Genomic DNA, 23,995 nt, shown 5'->3' on the forward strand with positions numbered 1-23,995 from the left:
TTCACACAGAGCCGGCAACAAGTAGTGCTCCTATTGGTTCAGCTGACCATCTGTCAAGTCCTATCACAACCACTGGGCGGGATTCCTATTCTAGTTAGGTTGAGAAAGCAATAATTGCGGCCTAGCTGGGACCGTTTGACTCGGTGATCTTCAACATTACCTCCGCGGATGCCCCTGCCTCAATTTATAGGACTTTTAGGCAATCCAAGCAAATATTAGTGCCTTTTTTCAACCTTATTTAAAGGATTGCACCTTCTTTGTAGCTGTTGGTGAATGACATCATCGGTTTAAATAGCGTTTTATCACATTGGCCCCTATCAAATAATCAGCTTTCATAATTAAATTAATGGAAACTTGTTGATTTGTTTCTGGATACATTTTTTATAAGTAGATAATATAAGATTTGAAATTGTTAATAATGGAACGTTCCATTTAGTAATAAATGGGTTGTTTTTCTCTATATAATTCTTTGTGTGTTTTAGTGTATTTTGAGTGCGTGCGACTGTGATTTGGCGTCCTCTAGTGGTTGAAAACGAACACAACATTTTGCTATTTCAGCTACATTTTTAGAATTGCATATAAAATTCATTTTTGGTAAAAATTGTATATATATATAAACATAATTGTTTCTGAACTAACTTTGAAAATGGGCTATAATAATTCCCATGAGAGCTTAGCTTTAAAGACATTTATTTCTCTTTTGGTTTTTTAGTTTATTTTAGGGAGACATTTATTTTTTTTATTACATGAACTACACATCAAATATATTTGTCTTTTTTAACAAGTTGGCCTCATGGCCTCTTCACAGAACAAAGGGTAGAATTGAGGCACCAGGGGAAGTTTCTTCCTTGACGTGGTTAGTTTAAGAAGCACCAGTTCTAAGCAGTTTGATAATGAGGAAGTGATGCATTTTTAATGAAAGAAAGAAGTTTACGTTTGTTAATTCATTGGACAATAGGTTTGCAGTAAGGATGTGTCACTTTTCCATTTTTTTACAACTCATAAACCATAAAAAAATGATATTGGGAATGAAGAAATACTCAAGAGAGAGGGCCTAACCAGGGAAGCGTGAATGACTCCATGTGACAGTGCACCACACTTTGTCCATAGCAGTCCCACAGAGATGTGCCTGCTCACTCGCCAAAGCCTCCATCTGTCCTCAGCCCTGCAAAGACTATCAGCCATACCAGGCACTTCGATTCCGTCCCATGCTGGCCTGCCTGGTCCAAGCCAACGGCAGCTCTGTGGGTGGGAGCTATATTTACAAACCACTGTCGTGGCATAGGCAAGCGAGCCATGAAAGAGAAATTCTGCTTCGTGTGAAAGGATTTAACAGCCACACCTAAAGCAATCAATAAATTAAAGGTTGCTTCTTTTTTTCTGTGCAAAAAATGCTCAGTCGATTGTAGATAACTTTACTTTAATGCTTTGTTCTTGATAGAAATGTATCAGTAAATAAACATCTGTTGCATGGTAGTGATAAAGAAGGACATCATTCAAACATCACATTCAAGGAAGGGTGCACTGCAAAAACTAAATAATAGCAAAGTAAAGACCCTTGTTTCAAGAAAATGTGCCTTATTTTCTGTCTTCAAAAAAAAAATCATCTTATTGAATCATTTCAATAGCAAAAAATTCTTAGTTTAAGAAAAAATGTCACCGTGATTAGATTTTTTTCTTAAAGTAAAAATTCCTGGCAACACCTTTTTTGCTTATTTGAAGATTTAAAAAAAAAAATTTAAACATTTTTAGGGAGTCTCTTTTTGCAGTGTAATGAGTCTTTTAAAGTTAGGTGGGTGACATTAAGAGTAACTCAGTACTTAAAAATAAAAGTTTTTTGTTCTATGGGAGCGAAAAACCATATCAGTCTCTTGTTATTTTTTTTAAAATAAACTCCTTAAGTATATTTACACACAGGAAAATTAGAGCAAATAAGTGTTATATATAGATATATTTCCTTCTTAGAGTTCTTTTGGCATACATTTCTGCCACCTTTCATGCACTTTGTTTAATAAGAAAATTACACTTTATTTTTCACCCTCCAGCATCCAAGTTGTTCCTTCTGCTTCTATCATCTTCATCCTTCAAGCATTCCACCTTCCTCACAAAGGAAACACCAGAAATCCAGAGAAAGTGGAATACTTCCAGCCCCCCATCAGGTTTCCTCTCTCCAGTCTGAGGTACGCCTTGTCCCCCTTCTCCATGATCACCAAGCCGGCATTGGTCGCAGCTTCTCTGGTCACATCTTGGTCTCCAGCAAAAGCAGAAATCATCGGCCAGCCGTTCACCATCAGGCTCACCTGATGGACATGAAATACTGAATTTAAAATCAACTGAGGTGACAAAAAAAGGTGTCAAGGAGGAGGTGGACGTTCACCTGAATGGTTTGTCTATTGTAGGCCTTCACAACGTGAAAGTTGAAGCTGTAAACTCCTCTCCGAGGCGCCAGAAAGATGCTACTCTCTTGGTCAAAATGAGTCCCAACGTTTACCAAGATCTGAGCAAAAAAATTAGGGAAGAAGATACGCTGTGACATGAAGACTTTGAGGATGAAATCAAAGGATTTTTAAAGATGCTAAACGCAGGAGCACCAGCTGCACAGCATCTCATTTTCTGCCTTGCAAGAAAAATGATTTTAGCAAGAAGGTTTTTTCATAACAAAATAATCTTAATTTGAGAAAACATGTCCTAGTGACTACTATTTATTTCTTAAAATAAGAACTTTTGGTGACACACTTTTACTTAATCAATTTTTTGCCCATTTGAAGACAATCTGCCAATTTTTGTCTTATTTTTGGGGTCTGTTTTTACAGTGTGTTTTTACCAAGACTATTTTTATAATCAATAGTATGGCTTATATCCCACAATAATTCTATTGCAATTCTAATCCTGGACACTCACATTATCAAAGTAGATGATCATAGTGCGGTTGCTCATGTCTGTGGGCTCGTGGTTGGTCTGGCGGCTGGCGGAGAAGGCCACTCGTCCAGAGCCGGAGCGGACAGACATCCCCAAAGCGTTCCCAGCAGGCTCGGATGAAGGAGTGGAGTCACAAACCACCAAACATTTGCCTTCGAGTATGATGGGTTCTGTGTCATTCTGTTCTCCGGATCCCAGAGTTCCCCACAGCAGCAGCACACTCAGCAGGATCAGGATGTCTGACCCGAGGTGCATGGCTGAACCCTGAAGGGTTGACAAGACACCTGCTTGGTTTTTACACAAAGACTTTGTGTAAAAGTCTTTGAAACACTTGAAGGGGTAACTTCCATAGGATATACAATTTAAAAAAATCTCAAAACATCAATTTTGATGGAATTTTGATTGATTAAAAGAAACATTTCTTTTTTAAACGTGACGTCCGGGGAGATTTAAAAGACACAAACAGCTGAACCAGCAGATGACCCACATGAATCTCACAGGTCCCAGCTGTCAATCACCCCCCCCCCCCCCCCCCCATCTTTTGCAAACCCCAAATGGCCTTGAAAAGCAGGATCAACAAATTCCAGTAAAAAAAGCTCTCGGGATTTTGAAGTTGATTACCTCAGCACAAAAAAGACGAGACGGGTGTCAAATCAGAGCTGGCAGAAGAAAAGAAGGCAGATCTGAGTTTAGGCTCGAAAAGACAGAGGAAGATGGAGCAGTGAGGAAACAAACTGATGATGTAGGTTTTTGGATAGGTGACAGGGGAAAGGATGCAGAAGCCAGGGGAGATGGTGTGGGGGAACAACTCCACTGAGTGACCATCTGTCTTTCACAAGAACCCCTTCGCTGCTTCGTCACCTAACTTCACACTTTCTCGTAAACATGCAGCAATGACCCTTTAAGGTGGCCCCTTTATTCCTTTTGTTTGGTTTTCTCTAGAACTTAAGCAATCATTTTCTGTGTTATTTTAGTTTTTTCTAATTTCAGCAGCAGCTTTCTCAATTAGGAAAGTTAAAGTCCCTTAACAGTTCAGACTGAAAAACCTTAAAGGCTTTAAAAATCTGACCATCGGGTGCTAAAATCTATGAGTCATCATTACCTTTTCTTGCAGTGAGTCAAAGCAGGTTTGTCTGTCCAGCTGAGGTTTGAAAAGAAGTTCAGAAATCTCTCCTTCTGCAGTTCTTCAGTCACATCATCTCACGGAGACGAGTCAAGACAAAAGGAGCCACTTCACAGATCGCCCTGATCTGCCTCTTTCCCTGTGAATCCAACCCCCCAAAGTGTGTTTCTCTCTCTCCCTCTCTCTTCCACCCACTCCTTAGGGTGAAATGAAGAACAATAATTTAGCATTTAAGAGCAAAGTGAGCAAAGAGCTCTTTTTTGTTGTTGCTTTTTTCCATCGAATGTAACAAAAACAACAAAACATTCTTTTGTGCGACCATAAAGGCTCAGAAGATCCTGGTTGTGTTCCATTGTTCTTGCACGTTTTGAAATGTTTAATTCTATCAGATGTTGTTAAAAAAAATTAAGAATTTTTGCTTCACAGATTATCCTGTAGAAATATAATGACCTCAAGTTATAGAAAAAAAAATCATATATCGAATAAAGTCACAAATTAATATTTCAAAAGGTAATTTAAAAAGGATTACATTAAATTCCCACTCTGATCGTCTTTTGATCTTAAGTAAAATCATTCCAAGTAGGTTTTTTTTAAATTGTAATTGTGTTATTTTCAGTAAAAATAATAAATATAAGACATAGTTTCTGCAGAGCGGCAGTAGTTAATTAGAAATTTGCCTCTGAGTTGTGGGCGAAACAGCCCCTCAAAACACCAACCTATCATTACAGCAGAAATGGCGAGCAATATCGGAGCAACCAGCCGTTCAGTTTTGAACCAGATGCCAACTCAGACGAGGAAAACGAAGACGTTCGTGGATTTTTTGTCTGCATCAGAATGGAGTTTGCAGTCCTCCAACTATAGTACCTACGTCACTGCAAGTTTTTTCCAATTTTTTTGTATTATTCTTATTTGATTGCTTGAAATAAACCATTTCAAATCAAATCAAATAAAGAAATACTCAGAAACCCAATTTCAATCTTAATTTTCCTTTTATGTGTCCTTCACTATAAAAAAACGTATTGGTACATGTTTCCATTTCAAATTTTAGCTATACCTTTTGTGTCAACTTGGTCAAATACTACACATAAGCTAGTCAGTCTATTTTTTATGTAAGAAAGACATTTCCCTTAAACGTTTTTGAGACTTTTTCATGCAAGCTTGCAAACTAAAGCTGGACAGACACAAGAGTTTCTTCCCAAATGGTCTGTAAATAAAAAAAATTTGTCGTTTAGGATGTTTACTTGAAATAATTTGTTTTGTAAATAAATGTGATCATTGTGTTTCAGCAACACAAAAAGTATAGATCTGAAATAGGAGGCTCAAATTTTCACAAATGACTTCAGCAATTTGCTTCTAAACTTTACCCATATTTGTCTTTTATTGATAAAAACAAAATACTATCAAGACTTTGATTGAAAGTATTTACGCTTTCTTTATTCTTACTGTGCCACACACATCTTAACCCCCTTAGACATTTCTGGGGGGAAAAGGCAGACTTTAAAATGTGTCCCACATAGACTTTTGCACCAGAATCCTGCTCCTCTTGCTGTAACTCCCATTAGAAGAAGTTTCAATGTAAACATCACAGTTTTTTTGAAGAACCCTCTGGGTTTTTTCACACTTTGACGATGGAAATGCGACTTTTGAGCTCAGCTTTGTAGAGTCCGAAGCCCAGGCACAGAGGCTGGGTGAAGCTGGAGGAGAACGTGTGAAGGTGGATCAGGCTGTTGCTTGATCCCACCTCAGAGAAGGTGATGGTCCCTGCGCTGTAATCCACAGCAACGGCAACTCGGTTGCTGGTCATTTGGTACGAGAGGCGGGTCTTCCTGCGGTTGTGCCAGGCTGCAAGCTTTTTGTCGTGCTGTTGTGTCAAACTCCAAGACACCTGGGGATGAAGGGAAGTCACGCCATTCACCATATAAAATAAATAACTCATCAATAAATAACCTAGTATATATGCACATGTATTAACTTTATTGAGGGGCATCAGAAATTAGATCTATAATTGAGCATAACATTTAACAGCAAAATAATAAACCCCTGCTTAGCACAAAAAAAATGGCAAAAGCTAATTTGATAAATGGGAAACCTTATTGTTTCCAAAAGCATTGTCCTCCTTTCCCTTGCGTCCAATACTTCGGTAGCAGATGGCAACATCCCAGAATCCCTCTGCCTCCAGCTCCCAGTAGTGGGTTCCAGAGGAGAAGGTCTGGGCAGCGAGGACCTGTGGCCAGTGGTCGAAACGCTCGGGATGGGCAGCGCAGGGCAGGCGGCTCTTGACACGAGTGACTGTGCGCAGGTCATCTGAGATGCTCAGCAGAGGATGGGCAGTGTTCGTGTCCAATGTTAATGGACTGGTCACTGCACAGGTAGAAGGAAATACATATTTCTGTAGTTTAAAGAACTTTTTGATCCACATGACACAATAAAAATGTGTGTTTTTTTTATCTTTGTCATATAAACCTAAATATGCAATTGAACTGTTGTTGAAATTTAAAAAAAAAAGCTATTAAATAGTGTTTGCAAAAAAAGGAAGATCTCTTGTTGTTAACTGTAAAAACGCTTTACTTTTAACAGCCTTTTTTTACTTTATCTGAGGTTTCTTTGTCTGAAAAAAGGTCAATTATAAATTCAGACTTGTAGGACAGCAGCTGAATTGTCCAGCTTCCACCTATATACCATTTTAATCCACTTGGATCAATTGGATCAAACTGGTTGGAATCCAGAGGCAACGCCCTGCCTTCTGGATCGAAGCTGATTTTAAGAACAGAGATGAATGAAGTACCGTATGTAACCACTAGGGGCTTGTTGCACATGCACGGCAGCTCCCATTAAGAGACGATCAGTTTGAATGATTCGTTTGCATTTTTGTAATTTTTTCTGTTTATCATATGAATAAAACTAAGTCTGAAAAGGCATGTTTTTTAAAGCTGGTTATTTACAATGCCGCAAAAAAACAATGTGCGCACACACATGAGCATCCTGGTACTTACAGAGCTCCCGTTTGAGGTCACTGAGGCAGCGGAGGGTCGCTGTGATGAACCCACGATATTTTCCCTCTATGTCTTCTAGGATGTGTTTCCTGTCCAGACTGATGGGAGCAGGGTTGAACATTGGGCAGTTCAGGTCAGCTAATAACCTGGAACACACAAGCCACCCGTGTGAAGCGTTAAAGTTAAAAATCTCTTTAGGGTTGGAGCAAACACACACTCATCCAGACACAATAGCAGAACTTGGAAAAATCAGACAAGAAACCTACTTCTATGGGAGAAGAACTCTTGTGATTTCAGCCAAATCCCCAGAGTCAATCCCAATGAAACCTAGTTGTTGCAGTTCATCAAATGACCACTAGAGGCTGGCTTCGAAGGGAGCAGTTTTGTATTAACTGCCGTAGTTAATAGTTCGACTTTCACGCCCAAAATGAACGTATGATTGTGACAAAAACTTTTTGGAGTCCTTTAGGTTCTCTTCCTAACAGTCTGTGTATGTTTATGAGCATTAGAATACTGAAAACATATGGGAGGCGTCAAAGTCAATCAGTCCAGTTTACATACTGTGAGTCTGTGGAGTGAGCTACATGTTAGGTTTGCAGCTGATGTGTAGAAATGGGAATTTGTTTTTCAAATGACAGTCTTTCCAAGCTGAAAACAAATGCGATAACTTCAAGCAGGAAATAACAGCCACAGTTTAAAACTTGAACCTCAATAGGTTAGTTTTTGTGTCAGACTGAAGTAAACAACATTCCCATCAACAGTCCAGAATTTGGGGTAAATATTTATGCAACTCAGTACAGAAAAGAATCTAAACATAAAGCCTAATGATTGACAGAGGGCTTTTTCCCCCTGATAAAGTTTGATGTATCTTTTAGTCAACACACAAACAGTCACAGTATATACTGGGATGGGCTTTTCTGGCTCTTGCAGGTCTTTTTTTCCAGGTATCCACCATTAATCACATCAGTCAGGAGCTTCTATTCAGTTAAAATGTGTTATAAATGAAATAAAAGGGGGGGGGGGGGGGGTATTACCTATTCCTGATTTGAAGCACCCAGTTTGTCTAAACTTACTTTGTGTCTTCTGACTGAAAGGCCTGCGGGAGAAAAAGTGAGAACACGTCAAGACAGGTTCCTGTGATTGTCAAAAGGATCAAGTGTTTTTTCCAAAAAGTTTAAAATCTATGAATTGACGTTTTTTTCATTGAATCGACTTTTGATCACCTGATTCAAACTTTTAATTCTTGTGAGTGTATGATGCACTTCACACTGATTCCACTGTTTTGGGTGTCATTGCTTTCTCACTTTAGCACTGAATCAAGTGGAACAACTACGCTCATATTTTGGGTTTGAATCCGATTTTGGCACAACACAAGCTTTGGGATTTGCACCCGGCAGAGTAATAAACCTATCCTACCTTTCCTTTTTGTTTTGTTTCCACACTTTTCTGTTTTCCCTGACTAGGTAAAGTATTTATGACTACAGCAAACACATATAGGTAGCTCTTTGTGACTATCGAACTGATCCCTCTTCTCCAGGAACCGTCTTCTCACATCAAGACATGGATCAATCCTTGACGTTAACTCACAGGGGCAAAAACATTTAACCAGGAGTTGTTAAATGTCATTTTTTTGGTCATAAATAATTTTGTGGCACTGTAGTGGACGGCTATCCACCAACAGTTGCTGGGATAGTCTTCAGTGACCTCCCGTTACTCGGCACAGTACTAATCCGGATAACTGGATGAATGTGTTTCTTCTACAGGACAACCTTTTTTTAAATACTTCATTGCGAAATAAAATGATGGAGCTGACCACTAGAGCAGCCTCCTTGTCCTGTGAGGTAAGGCACTGATGTGCTGCAGAATGTGTCTATTACAGTACAATTCAAACCACTTGGTGTTGTAACTTCATACTTCTAAAAGCATTGTGACTTCATCATTAATTAATGCTTGCAACCTGACTCACATCTGAAATGACATTGACTCTTGAAATGAAGCCTAGAATCAAGTCTTGATGGATTTGATGCTGTCATTTGGTGAAATGGAGCACAGCCGTACCCAGATGAGCAGGAAGGGGTCCGTCTCTGCCAGCAGCAGAGTCAGGTAATGCTGGATGTTAACTGTCTGGCTCATGTCGACCCTCACTTTGGCACAGTCTTGTTGCATGCGCTCTAAGATCTGCTGCCTCTCCCTCTTGGTGATTTCCTTCAGAGCCAGCACCAGCTTCTTCACCTGGACCTGCAGGTCGGAGTCCAGCCGCTCCACCAGACCGTCATCTTGTTTTAATGAGTCCTGGAATATTGGGAACATTTCTTAGTGGATGTGACTTTATGAAAAACTCCACCGCTTAGAGTTTTCTCTGCACCAATCGAATCTTTGAACTCACAGCCACGGAAGAATCCATATTCTTGTGCTCTTTCAGAATCCGCTCCCCATCTTTGAGCTTGTTTTCTGCTTTGATGAGCAGCGTCTGGAGAATCACCTGTAAAATCCCACATTTAGGAGTGTTGTAAACTGTAAACAGACATTAAGGTGGCGGTAGAAACACCTGACTAACCTTCAGATCCTCTTCGACGTGCCTCAGAGCCTTCACTTTGTGCTGAGAATGGCCTCCCTCCAGCAGGCAGTCCCCGCACACGTACACCCGCTCATCCACACAGTAGTAGCGGAACACCTCAGAATGGGCGGCACACCTTCGATGAGAAATGTCCCCCAATGGATCTACCAGCATGTGGTTGCTGAAAGCTGGTCTCTCCAGGTGGGGCTGAAGGTGGCTGGCACACAGCGACACCTCACACCTCAAGCAGGTCTTCACAGCCTGGGATTTCTCCTCTGCCTCTGGGGGGCAGCAGTCACACAGCACCTCCCCATGCTCCTCCTGACACTGGGAGCACACAAATCGGACTTTCCCCTCTGAATGGCAACTCCAGGCTTCACGGATGCAGGTGGGACAGAAGCTGTGGCCACAGGGCAGCGGGTGGGCCCGACTGAAGCTGTCCCGGCACACAGGGCAGGTCAGCTCTTCATCCATGGACGTCATGGCACTGTTCTCTATGTTATACAAGTAAAAACAGCTGAATTTTAATATTGCAGAGTGCCAGGCAAAGAGTCAACTGTTCACATTAGACTAAGTACTAATGCCTAAGCCAGCACTGAGCCTGGAAGGAAAGGTAATCCCTTGTTTCCCTTCCAACTGTTTCTGTAGGCTAATAAAGTCTGGTTTGCTCTAAAAATAGGAGAGCAGATCTAACAACTAGTCTCAATCAATTTTAAAAAATCATGTAAAAAAAAAGAACCAGTTTGTACTTTAACATGCCAGAATAATAGTGGCAAAAAGTGCATTTAAAATCTCCTTTCTGAGAGCTGCAGTACTGTCCGAAATGCAGCAGAAAAACATCAGAAGGTGAGTAAAATGAAAGATTTTATGAAATTTAGATGTTTTCCAGAGTTAACACCTAAGTGACTGAATACTAATCCCGAACCGACCTGTTACAGTGGAGGGATCAGGAGATCATTGCTGTTCAGATTTATTCACATGTTTACCTGCAACTCTTACTCTGAATTTTTTAAAAGTTTTTTTTTTTTGTTTTAGCTTTAAAGAAGTGGATGAGAGGAAGTTCTTACCTGTTATAATCATGATATTTGAAGAAAGCTGCCTTGGAGAGCACGTGTGTGCGTGCTCTGTAAGGGACACTGGGTTTAATCCCAACAGATTCTCAGCAGATGTCACCTGACTTTAAATTAGAGGTGGGGGTAAAGGGGAATTATTGTGTTTCGTCTGAGCCAGATTGAAAGCTGACTGTCGTTTTGTTCAAGGAATGTGTGGAAAGCCGATAAATTGTGTGAGAAACAACTGGGAGCTCTCCTTCAAATCCCCAAAATCCACAACATTTAGATCAAAACTTTCTTTTCTATAATTTATAGATAATGGTAGCCTTTATACTTCTTTTATACCTAAAAAACAAACAAACTGGTTATCAGTTTATTTAACACACTTTCCATTCTAAAATCACATTTATGGGATTAGCTATACATCTTCCTTATATGTTCGAAAAGTTTTTTTATGCATATAAATAAAATTTGAATCATTTAAATGATTGTGACTGACATGTAAGCATGTCTGGTCCAATCCCAAGTCTTCAAATGGTTCTATTACTGTTATAAATGTAAAACTTGTGAAATTAAAGGGGCTTTTTTGGAAATAGAAAGTGACAAAAATGAAAATAACCATTCATATTTTATTGGTTAAGAAGATCTGTGATTTTTTTTAATACATTTATTATAAATCTGAGCAAGAAAAATCAGAATAAAATCAGACATTTTTTACTTTTAAATTCTAATTATTAAAAAAAATCTAAAACAATCAAAATTTAGAATATACTAAATGTGTTTCTGTTCTTCTTATGTGATTTAAACAAAAATTTAAGGATAAAGATGTAATAATAACAGTCTCAGGATTAAACTGTGTCAACATAATGTGAATGAAATGTAAAAACACAATAAAGAAAAGTGATTAAATGTTGAAAAATTGCAAGCAAATAATAATTTTCTCATTGTGAAGTATCAATGGACTGCAGATGCGTACAACCTGTTTTGCAGATTTGAGGGAAACCCAAGAATGTTGTCATGGCTCTTCAAAACAGAGAGAGACTATAATATGGAAAAATAACAACAGAAAGTTTGTATCCTAAGTCTTGGTGCACACCCACACTTTTAAAGTCATCTTAAAGGACTGCATTATGAAAGAAAGTTTAAAAAAAAAACTGGTATCCAAAATGCAGTAAACATGTCGGATTATGACCAGGGGCCTGTTTCAGAAAGGAGGTTCAACCAACTCTGAGGTTAAACTTGAACTCTGAGTTGGTTAATCGAGAGATTAACAACTCTGAGTTTTCTGTTTCAGAGAAGCTGATCGGAGTTAGGTCAATCAATTCTGAGTGGACTGATTCGGAGGTAAGCGTGCGCACCGCGACTATAAGAAGCCATTATCAATGGAGCGCAGATATTATGAGTCACCATGGCAACCGTGGAAAAAAAGAGGTCTGCATATTTTTCGCCAGCTGAACTTGACGTGCTGCTGCAGAGTTACAGTGAATATGAGCACATATTCTGGAAGACAAGCAACACCGCTGCATCTGCAAAACAGAGACAGTTAGCGTGGGAAAACATAGCTGCTCAAGTTAATGCGCAAGTTTGCATTTAAATCATTGTTATGAAATATTGGCTGTAATAACTTTTTAAATAGCGTAAGGTGTGAATTAAAAATGGCGATATTTAGGTGTACTTTTGAAGTGTTATTCCTGGTGTAATAGCATGAAATGCTGCACAGTGTACAGAACCAATCTGGGGGAAAAATGCATTTAACGTCGGTAATGTTTAGATGACTTTTTTTTATTAACCTTCCCCTCTTGCAAACGTTGGTCAGTTTAATATTAATACATGCAATTGTGTTTTTAAAAGTGAGCTTATGTCTACCCTTTTATTGATCAAGTGGTATAGGTTTATATGGGATTAAGAAAGTAAGCAGTACTATCAAATTGTGTTTCCAAAAAGTAATTGTTACATTAATCTAATTCAATGTCCCTGATTTCATTTTCATGTAGATGCAATCCTGCAGGAATTAAAAGAACATGGCAGCAGCTAAAAATGAAGTATAAAAACATAATTCAATCAGGTCAAATTTGAGCATGTCATGGATGTAGGCTTTGTTGACAATATTTGACATATGAAACATCTACATAGCAATACATATCTAATGTTGTTTTCATTGTATATATGTAATTGACTGCAACGAAAAACGGTAACGCTCAAACAAAAACGTATGGGGGAAATGACAAAAAATAGAGTCTAGGTCTCAAAATCCTCGCACGACGTAAATGTAATTCTCTACGAATTAATGCAGCCTCCTCGTCCTCCTTGTCGAAAAAAAAAACTATTTATGCACTTATGCACAGTATTTATGCACTTTTTTTTATGAATAAACCAATTGTTTCCCTCCCAGCTCTTAGCAGAAGGTGATGTCTCTAGGGAGACACCTAGCGGCAGTGATTGTAAAAGCAGCACCATTTTCAACGATTAAGTTACTAAATTATGACATTTTACTTTATATTTGATATTAAATTATAGCATTTAATATCTTTTGTTAGAAAACAGTGTATTATTGGTGGATGGATGTGTTTAGCAGACTTCCATTAGAAAACAAAGTGAGTTGTGCATATTTGTCACAAAAAAGAATTGCAGCACTACTGTTGTTAAAATGTCTGCGCAGTGAGGGAGAGGGGCCACTTTTTATCTACTTGAAGCCGTCAGGCTGGAAGGGTTTCTGCTTTACACTCCTACAAAGGATGCGCGCAGAGTGACAATGGCAGCCGTGTTTCCCTCAGGGCCGTCTGGTGGCGATGCTCATTAATTATAAGAGACAGACAGCCTACAGACAGACAGACAGACAGACAGACAGACAGACAGACAGCGCCGCAGACAGGTCGGATTGGACATGGACACACACACAAGGGGAAAAAAAAGAAGAAAAAAAACTAGAGGGGGAAGGAAGAGCTACACGTTAGGTTGAAGAAAAATAGAAAGAAAAAGAAAAAGATCCTCCCCCCGCAGGGAGCGCAGCTTTTGCACCGCCCCTGCCTCTGCGCCTGCCACTTGACTCTGAGTAAATACATTCAGGCATAATTTGTCATGAGAGAGTGAAACGGGATCTTTGACGGGGATAAACAGCCGAGGAAGAAAAAAAAAATGCGCCGCTTCGACTGCGCATCCCCGACAGAGCAATTGCAGCAGCAGGGTCCCGATTGAGAGATCCGAACCGAGCTCCGAAAGCCTTCCAACCGCCCCCGTCCTGTACTTGTTATTACACATCAGTGCCGCAAAAAATAATAATAAATCCATCGTTTCCAACACGGTAAGTTGATTTTTTCATTGCGTTTTCCCGTACCCGTGTGGGCGACGAGCGGCCTGTGGTGGAAATGCACATCCGGGGCTGTTTTCTCTCCTTTTTCCGCCGGAGCAGACTCTTTTTTTTATGAATCATAACTTGTGTTATGATGTGGGAGCGCGCACGGCAAGCAACAGGTTGCTGTACAGTAGCGGGGACGCGCTTAGCATAGCACGGCCGGTTTTTTTCCGCGCTTATTTCTTAAATATCGCTTTAAACAAACGTGCAGGAATCGTGCGGGCGATCAATTTGACAAGATGGCTCTGCAAATACGAACGCCTTGTTCTTGTCGTCTTGCTCAAAAAGCGACAATAATATATTTTTATTCTTCTTACTAATAAAGATTTATTTAAAAAAACGGACGAGCAGTTAGGAATAAAATGCTCCAATTGTATTTATGTTTTTATGTTTGCAAGTGTTGTGCTTTAAAATAGTGCCTTTTTGCAGTAACACAATCATTAATTCAACTTACATAGTTTAATCGTGTTTATTGATGAACTCGGGTTCTGCCTGCAACAAAGCGTTTTATTATTCTGCCCCAACACACAGAGATGCAGAGAAGAGGGGGAGGGATGACAGGATGCTGCTAAATTATTTTTCTGTCTTTCTTTCACTACCTTTTCCCCCCTCCACGTGGTGTAAGCAGCCAGGATGAGGGGAGGAAAAAAGGCAGCATTGTGCCTCAAGTCAGAGGCCTTGTGAGTGAGAGGATGGTGATCACTCAGCTGTGCTCCCATAACGCCATTGTTAACTCAGTTTGTCAGCTCCCCAACCACTAAATCTGTGTAAAAGCCCCGGATTATCAATAAAATATTGAGACTGGAAACTGGATTTTGTGCTACGGCTTTAGACCTTCTGGGAGCTGAGTTTTATAAAGTTGAAAGCAGAATCAGACATAGCCGGTGACTATAATGGTGCACCAGAGGGGCTGCAGACTCTTTCCTCTAAAGCATGGGTGTTCACTCGCCATTTGAATGTAAAGTAGTCTACCCTAGCGGACAAACAAGGGAGTGAGTGTGTGTGAAAGAGAAAGAGACTTGTTGAAAGTGTAAAATTAGCCTCCCCCCCCAAAAAAATATCCAATGTTTCCTCTTTGGAAATGATTTTATTTTTTGCTTTTAAAGACCCACTTGATGGTTTTAGTGTTTTTAACATGTTCTAGTGACATTTTTCTCATGATAGAGGGCGTATATAGAGAAAATTACGCTTAAAACTGCATTTATAGGTATTTCTTTATTTAAATCATTGTGAACCAAGATTAGATGAAAAAATGCTGTTTGAAAAAGAGTTTATTTGTGATGTAGAAAATACACCGGGCTGGCCACGAGCTCCCTGCTTTGCTCCACTCTGGTGCATCCACTTGTAGACGACTAGATCCATGTACGTCCTCATTTTCCTCACCTGAGCCAGCATCTGGCTCAAAACTGTACGGCTGGATAGCTTCATTATTACCAGACATTTTAGTTGTACTGCTAATGTTAACAGATGGATGACAGGAAGTGGGGGTCCTGCAAACTGTCCCGCCCACAACTCAGAGGCAAAATTTTGAATGAACTTATGGTGCTCTGCAGAAAATATGTCCTAAAATGGAACACAGGCTTTTTTTATTTTGACTAAAAACTGTTTAATCATGATGAGAAGACTACTGGGAATGCTTTACAACAGATCAAAAGATGATCAGAGTGGGACGTTATTGTACATGCCAACCTTTTACAATGATCAGGGAGGCATGTTTAGAGTTGCACATTTTTGCCTAGCCTGTACATCATGATCAAAGTAAACAAAAATAACCCCAGCATGTTATGAGCCTGACCCCTGTGGCTTTTAAACTGAACAATTGAGCTATAACAATTAAAAAAAAATGAATTTTGAATTTTTTCATCTGCGATTTGTGCAGAAAATGCACATATTGCACATTGTCAAAGAAGTGCTGCGCACAAAGCACATTGTAAATTCCTGAAGGTACAAATCCAAGAGCTGGTAAGGGGACAAGAACAAGGTAAAGGAAACTCCTTAGAGGAACTGCATTAGATTCCATTCCATTGTCCCTTTTCAGCTTTGTTGTCAGCCACTGAAGCGTTAACGCCCCTAAAGAAATGTGGATGTGGCAGTGTCCGGAAGGTAAACCATGCCATATAGTGGCTTGTTCCTGAACATATTGCATTTCTGAGTTTATCAATGAATCAGCGAGTCACTGTATTTGAGTAATGTCGGTTTAGCCTCTGCCTGTTTCTAAACAGGACTGTAACTTTGCTGGGTTTAAAATCACATCTGTCAGGCAGCCGGACACCTTCCTATCCCAGGAATCCTTGACATGCCACAGGCCAAACTAATAAAAGACTTTACCAAGATGATTGAATATCTATAAAGCATCTTCTTTCATCGTGGGGTGAAATGTCATTTGTCTTGTACATATTGCCTTGGAAATGAGGCATGTTCTCATTGGTTGAGCTTTGTGATTGTTCAGACCACTGGTTGGTGTGGGTGTGTGAGCATTAATATTCACCCCGAGGCTAAAACAATTGTCAGCTTAGTTATAATCTGTTTAATTAAAATGTAATTATTATTCGGTCTAAATTGTGATTGTTATTTTTCAGTTTCCTCCGATGACCACTTGGCCGTGAGGCTCCACTTGATTCCAGTTCTCAAATATTCTGTGACTTGACTTTCTGGGACATTGCTCAACCTTCAAGTGCTCCCAGACATCCAGTTCCACAAAAAGCGTTTTGCTAACATGGCAGCCCTTCCAACTCCCCTTCAAAAAAAACACAGTCTTCTCTTTTTTCTGGCCTCACTACCCTTTTAGTCTTTCTACAAAAGCGACACCCACCTGCGTTGGAACTGTCTGGTAGCAGTGCAAGAGCTTCCATCTACTCTTAATATATGGCTTCTCCCAAGTTGGGGTTGTCAGCCACCACCAACACTACCTCTTCCTCTTCCTCCTCATCAGCTTCCCTATGTCCTCCACCGCAACCTGGCAGTCCCAGTCGGGTGCCAGAGGGCCCTCCAAGTCCTGTTACTCCAACCCCAAGCCCAGGCGTAACATCCGCCTCAGCTGCACCTGTAAGGACCCAACTGAGCATCGCCTTGATCCTAGAGGAGCTTCGGGTTCTCCAGCAACGGCAGATCCACCAAATGCAGATCACAGAGGAGATATGTAGACAGGTGCTACGCCTTGGTGAAGCATCCTGTGGCACGGAGACAGCCTCGCAGCATCTTCCCTCTCCCCTGTCTCAACTCTGCCTTGAAGGCAGAAAAAGGCCATCCAGCCCCACAAGCCAGACAGCTGCAACTCAGCCGTCCACTTCGGTCACTCCTCTCCCAGCAAGTTTGTCTTCTCTCCTTCCTTCCCAGACTGCCAACAAACCCACACAACCCACAAGCTCTTCTTTGTCTCAGATCCTTCAGCCTCACAAATCACAGGTGGAAAGAACAGGATTCTCCACAGGTGCTCATGGTTGTCTGTGGGAGAGTTCTCAATGCTCCCCTCCCTTCACCTCTTCCTCTTCAGCAATGTCTTCCTCCATCTACCCCCTTGCACTGTCTTTAGCTCTCCCCAATCGCTATCTTCACGAGAAATCCTCTAATACCAACACAGTGAGCGTGAAGAGTGATCCGTCCTGTCTGAACTCATCCATTCCCACTTCAGTGAACATGTCGAACTCTCAACGTACTTTGCAGTCTGGTTCTGGTGGAGGCGACTCCACTGCTGCTGGTCGTCTTCACCATTCCTGTCGCTTTTGTGGAAAAATGTTCAGCAGTGATTCTGCTCTGCAGATACATCTCCGCTCACATACAGGTGAAAGACCGTACCAGTGTCCAGTGTGTCAGAGTCGTTTCACCACACGGGGCAACCTGAAAGTTCACTTTCTTCGCCACCGTGAACAAAATCCAGAGCTGTCTCTTTCTCTCCTGCCACCATCTTTGTTTGGGGTAGCACTTGGGGCAGCTGGCGGATCAGACATGCAACAGTTAATGAGCAGTTGTAGCAGCACCAGTGGCATTAACTTTACACAGAGGAGGAGAAAAAGTAGGGTGGAGGATGAACCATGTGGAGATAATTTGGAGGTGAGAGGTATTAGTAGTGGACTTTCTCTGGGGAGCTCTGGAGGAACTACACCCTCTACTCTACCTCTTCCCCCTAGTGTGGATCTGACTCTGATTTCTCACTCCCTCCTGCAACTCAACAGAGCTGCTGCTGTTGCTGCAGCAGCTTCTATTGCCTCCTGCACATCCACCTCATCTTCATCTTCAATCTCTTCTACAGCCCCATCCCTTCTCTCAGACCCTTCTTTAACTTCATTTTCTAACCTCACTGGGTTTTTCAAAGGTGCCAAAGAGCAACACTTTGATGAAAACACTCCCCCACTTGCACCAATACTGTCCCCCGCAGTTTATTCTCAGCTAGCCCACCTACCAAAGCTTCTATTTCCATCTGCCCCTAGTTCCTCTGCAACTCAGGTTGCGCACTCATCCCTGTACAACCATCCAGCACTGAGCTTGTTGCGCACTCACCTACCCACCACTGCAGGTTCCCACCAAAATGCTTCTTCTCAACATCCCATTCCCATTTCCTCCTTTCCCAAACTCCCAAGTATTCCCACCGCAACCACTTCACTTCCGTCAACTCTTGCTACCCCAACATCTGAAACATCTAAGCTGCAAAAATTGGTAGAGAAATTAGAGAAGACTTGTCCACAAACGTCTTCTCTGTGGGCTTCCTCCTCCACACCAACTTCCATACTAGAGATTTTGTCAAGCAGTCCCTCTACCTCCTCAACAAGTTCGGCCAACAATTGTTTTGCAAATGCTAGCACCTCTAACACCTTTGTGATGGCATCCCCATCCTCAAACCTGGTTACCACTTCCGTTTCTCACTTCACACGTGAAATGGTCGCTGCTCTTGGAATGGGTGCCAATGCAGCAAGTTCGGTGGTGGGAGGAATGCCATCATCCTTAGGTGTCAAAGATCCAAGTAACCTAAAAAACAATCAATGCGGGGTGTGTCTGCGGGTGCTGAGCTGCCCAAGAGCACTGCGGTTGCACCAAGCCACACACCTTGGAGAACGTCCTTTTCCATGCAAAATATGTGGACGATCTTTCTCTACCAAAGGCAGCCTAAGGTCACATCTGGCCACCCATCATGCCCGACCACCCAATGTACGCGCCCAGAACTCTTGCCCATTGTGTCAGCGTAAGTTCACCAACGCCCTTGTTCTTCAACACCACATCCGCATGCATCTTGGTGGACAGTTGCCTCCAGATGGTGCAGAGGATGCTGAACCTGAAGCCTCTGTTGAATTAAGTCATAAATCCCTGTTACAATCTCAGTCCCCATCAGCTGACTCAAGTGTTGTTTCAAACACAACCCCTCCACAAGCTAGTAAATCTAGGAGCCCAACTCCAAGTTCACAATTTAAAACTTTGGCACCTGGATCAGTCCCAGTCTGTCGCAGCAATGAATCACCTGAGAAAGGTGGAAGTAAGTCTTCATCCTCAAGTCCGCATCAAATCCCACCAACTGACCTCAGTCCTGACCCATTCCTGAATACCACAACCCAAACTCCCCCACCAGACAGTGAAGACCCCCCAATCCTTTGTGCTAGTGCATCTTTGACAGCTTCTCAGTCAACAAATCATGCGTCATCAACTGGGGAAGACCACCAAATTCAACAGAAGGCTTCAGCCAGTGTCCCAAATTCTGATCCTTCACCACTCCCCTCTGATGTTCCAAAAGGCACGGAATCATCTATTCTGGTGGACTTCAAAGAAGATGAAGCACCTTTAACCTTAAATGATTTCCTTTGCTCCAAACCAAACTTGGAGGACTTTCAAAGCGCACATTCTCTTGGTGATCCTTTCAATTATACTTGTGCCAATCCTAACTCCAACCTCACAATAGATCAAGACAAAAATGACATCAGTACATTGGAATCAAACTCTGTATCCCCAAGACCCCAATCTCCAGAACCTGTGACAGAAGAAATGAATACGTCTATTCAGCCGGCAACATCCAAGAAAGATCCAGCAGATGTGACAGACGAAGACATTGACATAACAACCTCCAAGAAGAAGGCAGACCTCTCAGCAGCTGAGGTCAAGTCTGAAATTTTGAGATCAGACGTCTCTGTAAGAGAGACACGACAGAGCTTTGCCTTTAGTTCTTATGAGAGAGAAGATCAAGCAGAAGACATTAAAAGAAGAAGAACTGTTTCCACCAAAAATCTTGAGTCTTCTGTGCCAATGAGCCTTGCTCCAACCCTTCCATCTCCAATTTCCCGCCCTGAGAAAAAGACCTATTGTTGCGCTGAATGTGGAAAAGAGTACGCCAGTCGGAGTGGACTAAAGGTCAGAAAACAGTTCTTTGATGTCTAGTTTCAATAAAATTTAAACCATTGCTTAGAAAAGCAAAGTTACTGCAGAGATAAAGTTACAATTTTTCTTTTTAAAAAACTTTACAAAGATGCAAATTAAAACAAAAACAGTGTTTTTTTGTGTGGTGCGTCAGAGGCTACATGACCTCCATGGTCACTGTGTTATCAGATATATTGTCCAGTAAGTCCATGTGTCCTTGGGTAAGATGATGAACACAACATTCCCCCTAGAGGTTGAGGTTAGCGCCATGCATCGCAGCAAAGCCACCATCTTTGCTCAGTCAAAGAAAGAGCAATGTTAGATGGCATGGATGCTGAGGATGCTGAGATTGGAGCTACCATAGCAGAGGTCTAAAGGAAGATCAAATAGGACATTTATGGATGTAGTCAAGCAGGACACAAATGTGGTTAGTGTGAGCTAGGAGGATGCAGGGAATAGGTATGGATGGAGGCAATTGTTTGGTTGAACTGCTGTGGTCACCCCCAAAAAGAAGCAGCCAAAAGACAAAAAAGTAAAAAAATCTGTTTTGTAAAATTTTAAATTATGAAAATATGCTTTTTGCCATAAAAGAGAAAAACAGAAATATGGCGTGATGGCATGGTTGACAAGTCTGAGGGAAAAGGTAGAAGGTTTATTAATGCACAAGAAAGTTGCCTTTTTATTCCAATAAATTGGGACTTATTGAGTTACCTTTAAATGTAGCTTAAAATCTTTGAGAAAGCTACTGAAAAACAATCATGGATTGTTGCTGAAAAGTGAAAATTTCATTGTTTTAACAGACTTTTTAAACGACGTCATATTGTGCATTTTCTTTTTTATTCTATTTCCTAGGGGCACATGAAGCACCATGGCTTGGTGACTAAGACGTCACGCCCGAAAGCCAGAAGCAGCCGAGCCTCCTCCAACCAGCCGCCCCCCTCTTCATCAGCGACGACCTTAAACATTCCAGCCACCAGGAGCTCTGCAGGCTTTTGGAACCAGTATCAAGCTTTCCTCAACACCCCTTCTGAACCAGCAGATGACCCAAAAGTTGGTATCCAGGATGAAAATGAGTCGACGCAGCTCTCAAAACCAACTCTCCCATCAGGGATGGATCCAAGAGTCTCAGAGGAGGATGGAGAAGTGTCTCCTGGTGTAATAACCTGATGGGCTTAAAAATATTACAATGTTTTTAATTGTGTTTTACCTTTTAGCACAACTGGATGGACATTTGTATCATGCTTCTTCCCTAACATGTTCCAGGTGGCCTGTCAGTTTAATAATCAGAGTAATATGTTTGTATGTACAAGTTGTGAGTCTATCCGTTTGGTCCTGTTGTGTTCAAAAACATACAGTGAAGTTTATCAAAGACATAATCGATGGAATCACTTTATTACTGGATTTGTGAGAGAGAAAATGACTTGAATAAACGGGAAGTCATCCACTGTTAGCCTAGGTTTACCAGCAAACCTAGATCATATAATCAATCATTGTGCACTAATACAACTAGTTAAACTAATTTTGTCATCGTTTTTGGATGTAGTTGCTGTTAGTGTTGTTGTAGTTCTTGTTCAGAATGGCACCAAAGGAGTTTTTATTTTAATTTTAAAACAAGATGCAGAACTTTGGTATTAACCAAAAGGAATCTGTGTTTCAGATCAAGAAGATTCTTTATACATACATATATGACGTTAATAAGTAGAAACATTTAAATGTTGCTCTGTAATATCACAGTGAGCAATATGAATGTGTAACTGTTTGGAAGTTCATGTCTTTTATCCACATGTTGCAATTCTGAAAAGCACTTGTGTCACGGTGGCCTGCTATCCACGGTCTTGTTCTGTCAAACAGAAGCACAACTGCAGTGTTTGTGAGTCCACCGACGGCTTGGTCCATGTGATTCTTGCCCCTCTGCTTTGTGAAGGTTATTGTTGTTGTGTAGTTACGTGGTAATAAAATCACCTTGAAATTGACTAGATTCACTAAACCTTTAAGTTGATGGATATCTAACAATGTGTGTCTGTTATAACCTGTAGTTCAGTATCTACATATTAAAAAGCAGTAATTGTAATTTGGAGTAATTTAGCATTTTATTGGCCACCCTTAACCCTGTAAAGCCCAAAAGCATTGACAGAAAATTTATTCACACTTTCTTAACATGGTATAACTATATTATAAATGCAGCAAAGTAGTCATTTTAAAAAATGAATAACAAAAGATGAGTTATTCTCACTATGAAGTTGTGAAAATTAGCTATTTATTTTCGCAACAAGTGTTTTTGATATTTCACGGAAGCAGCCAATTTTGAAATGAGCAGGAAAAGCCCCTCTACTGCCCCTAGTGGAAAATGGCGAACTACGGGTATGAAATCATGGACAAAATTATATGCAATGGATTTTTAAGAAAAATTTGGATCATGCTAATGAGATTGGGGTCTCATAAATGTTTGTATCAAATATTATACGAATGGTTATATATATGGATAAAGTGAATTTTGCCCAATGAACATTCACTCAAGATTTCGATGTTAAGTGTAAAACATTCCAAACAACTTATATTCAGTTTGAAAGCCAATACAAACAAAGATTATTATATATTAAAGCTTTTAAAACCTAGTAACCAAATACAGCCTAAGAAGTCTCCTCTTCAATCAGGATAAAGAACCATTTTGAATGACAATTGTTACAATTTAAAAACTGAAAGTAAAAGCATAAAGCGTTACATCATTGACAAATGTAACAGAACCAACTTATCATTTTCATTTACACAATAAGGACATCCAAATGTTTAGCCTGCTTTATATACATATTTCTAATTAAACCTTGTGCTATCTTAGATGACCCCACCCTTACTTTGATGTGTTCTCCCTACAATGACAAAGGTGGATAAAGGTGGAAAGATTTCATGTAATCCATGGACACCAGTGAAGATCACAAATCATTGAAGAAAAAAGGTTCAGATCACTGTCTAGTGGGTCTAGATGACCCAACTCCCAATGTTGCCTAGGATAGCACAAGGGTTAAAGTGCCTAAGATAGAACAAGGGTTAAAAAGGGTAAATGCTTTCAGGTATTTTTGCAGATCTGCATTTCTAACATACTGTAGCCTTAACGCAAAGTTTGGTATTTTTGCTCTAAAAATATTTTATTTGAATCTATAGCCATAATGAGAAACATTTTAACATCCCTAATTGTTTGAATTAGAAAATCCATAAGTATATGAAAGCATAATCCATATTTTGCAGTTCATCAACGTTGCCTTACTGAAACTTTGGCACTCAAATCGGTTATCATTTACCACTACCGTTAGAGGGCGCAATTTCTCCTTGTATAACAATATTGGCTATCAATAATCTATAGCAAAAGAAAGTCCTGTAAATAATGATTGAAAAAGCAGTTTGTGACCTGATAATGTGCCACATTTGTTATATTTCTGCAAGCATTTAACTGAAAATACATATTACGTGATTTTAAAAATCCTTTCTAACTTGAGGTGGTTGCTTATTGTGATATTATTTTTACATTTGTGTTGACAGCATATAGCTCTGCTTTTAAAACAGTATACAGGTATTTATGTTTTTGTTTTGTTCTTTTGTTTTAAGGGGCGGGGGGGGGGCATGCCTGATGGGTCATCAAGTTTAGCCCAGCTTTCCAGGAGAGGCGGG

At 40.5% G+C, this 23,995-nt stretch overlaps 2 protein-coding genes and 1 non-coding gene across 5 annotated transcripts; 1 reads left to right on the forward strand and 2 right to left on the reverse strand.

Annotated features, from left to right (window-relative positions):
* Positions 1-1,403: 1,403 nt before the first annotated feature.
* Positions 1,404-4,204, reverse strand: cbln12 (cerebellin 12). Of its 2 annotated transcripts, none has more exons than XM_004079038.4 (4): positions 4,022-4,204; positions 2,902-3,183; positions 2,378-2,497; positions 1,404-2,300 (listed from the first exon to the last, which is right to left on the reverse strand). In XM_004079038.4, exons 2-4 carry the CDS (start codon positions 3,172-3,174, stop codon positions 2,103-2,105), a joined length of 591 nt encoding a protein of 196 aa, XP_004079086.1. In that variant the 5' UTR covers positions 3,175-3,183; positions 4,022-4,204; the 3' UTR covers positions 1,404-2,102. The 2 variants fall into 2 exon arrangements, with proteins under 2 accessions (XP_004079086.1, XP_078791632.1); XM_078935506.1 differs by having other exon boundaries at positions 2,902-3,203; positions 4,022-4,176.
* Positions 4,205-5,454: 1,250 nt separating this feature from the next.
* Positions 5,455-14,113, reverse strand: trim110 (tripartite motif containing 110). Of its 2 annotated transcripts, none has more exons than XM_004079039.4 (8): positions 13,979-14,113; positions 9,593-10,086; positions 9,422-9,517; positions 9,094-9,327; positions 8,109-8,131; positions 7,036-7,181; positions 6,132-6,403; positions 5,455-5,927 (listed from the first exon to the last, which is right to left on the reverse strand). In XM_004079039.4, the coding sequence occupies exons 2-8, from the start codon at positions 10,073-10,075 to the stop codon at positions 5,658-5,660; spliced, it is 1,524 nt and encodes a 507-aa protein (XP_004079087.2). In that variant the 5' UTR covers positions 10,076-10,086; positions 13,979-14,113; the 3' UTR covers positions 5,455-5,657. The 2 variants fall into 2 exon arrangements, with proteins under 2 accessions (XP_004079087.2, XP_020566598.1); XM_020710939.3 differs by lacking the exon at positions 13,979-14,113 and adding an exon at positions 10,660-10,816.
* Positions 13,506-22,305, forward strand: sall2 (spalt-like transcription factor 2). Its single transcript, XR_013650760.1, has 3 exons — positions 13,506-13,945; positions 16,576-20,326; positions 21,185-22,305. It is a non-coding gene; the product is annotated as a spalt-like transcription factor 2 (transcript).
* Positions 22,306-23,995: the final 1,690 nt, after the last annotated feature.

This window comes from Oryzias latipes, chromosome 17, assembly GCF_053564925.1.
Source record: "Oryzias latipes strain Hd-rR chromosome 17, Olatipes_Hd-rR_3.1".
Lineage (NCBI taxonomy): Eukaryota > Metazoa > Chordata > Actinopteri > Beloniformes > Adrianichthyidae > Oryzias > Oryzias latipes.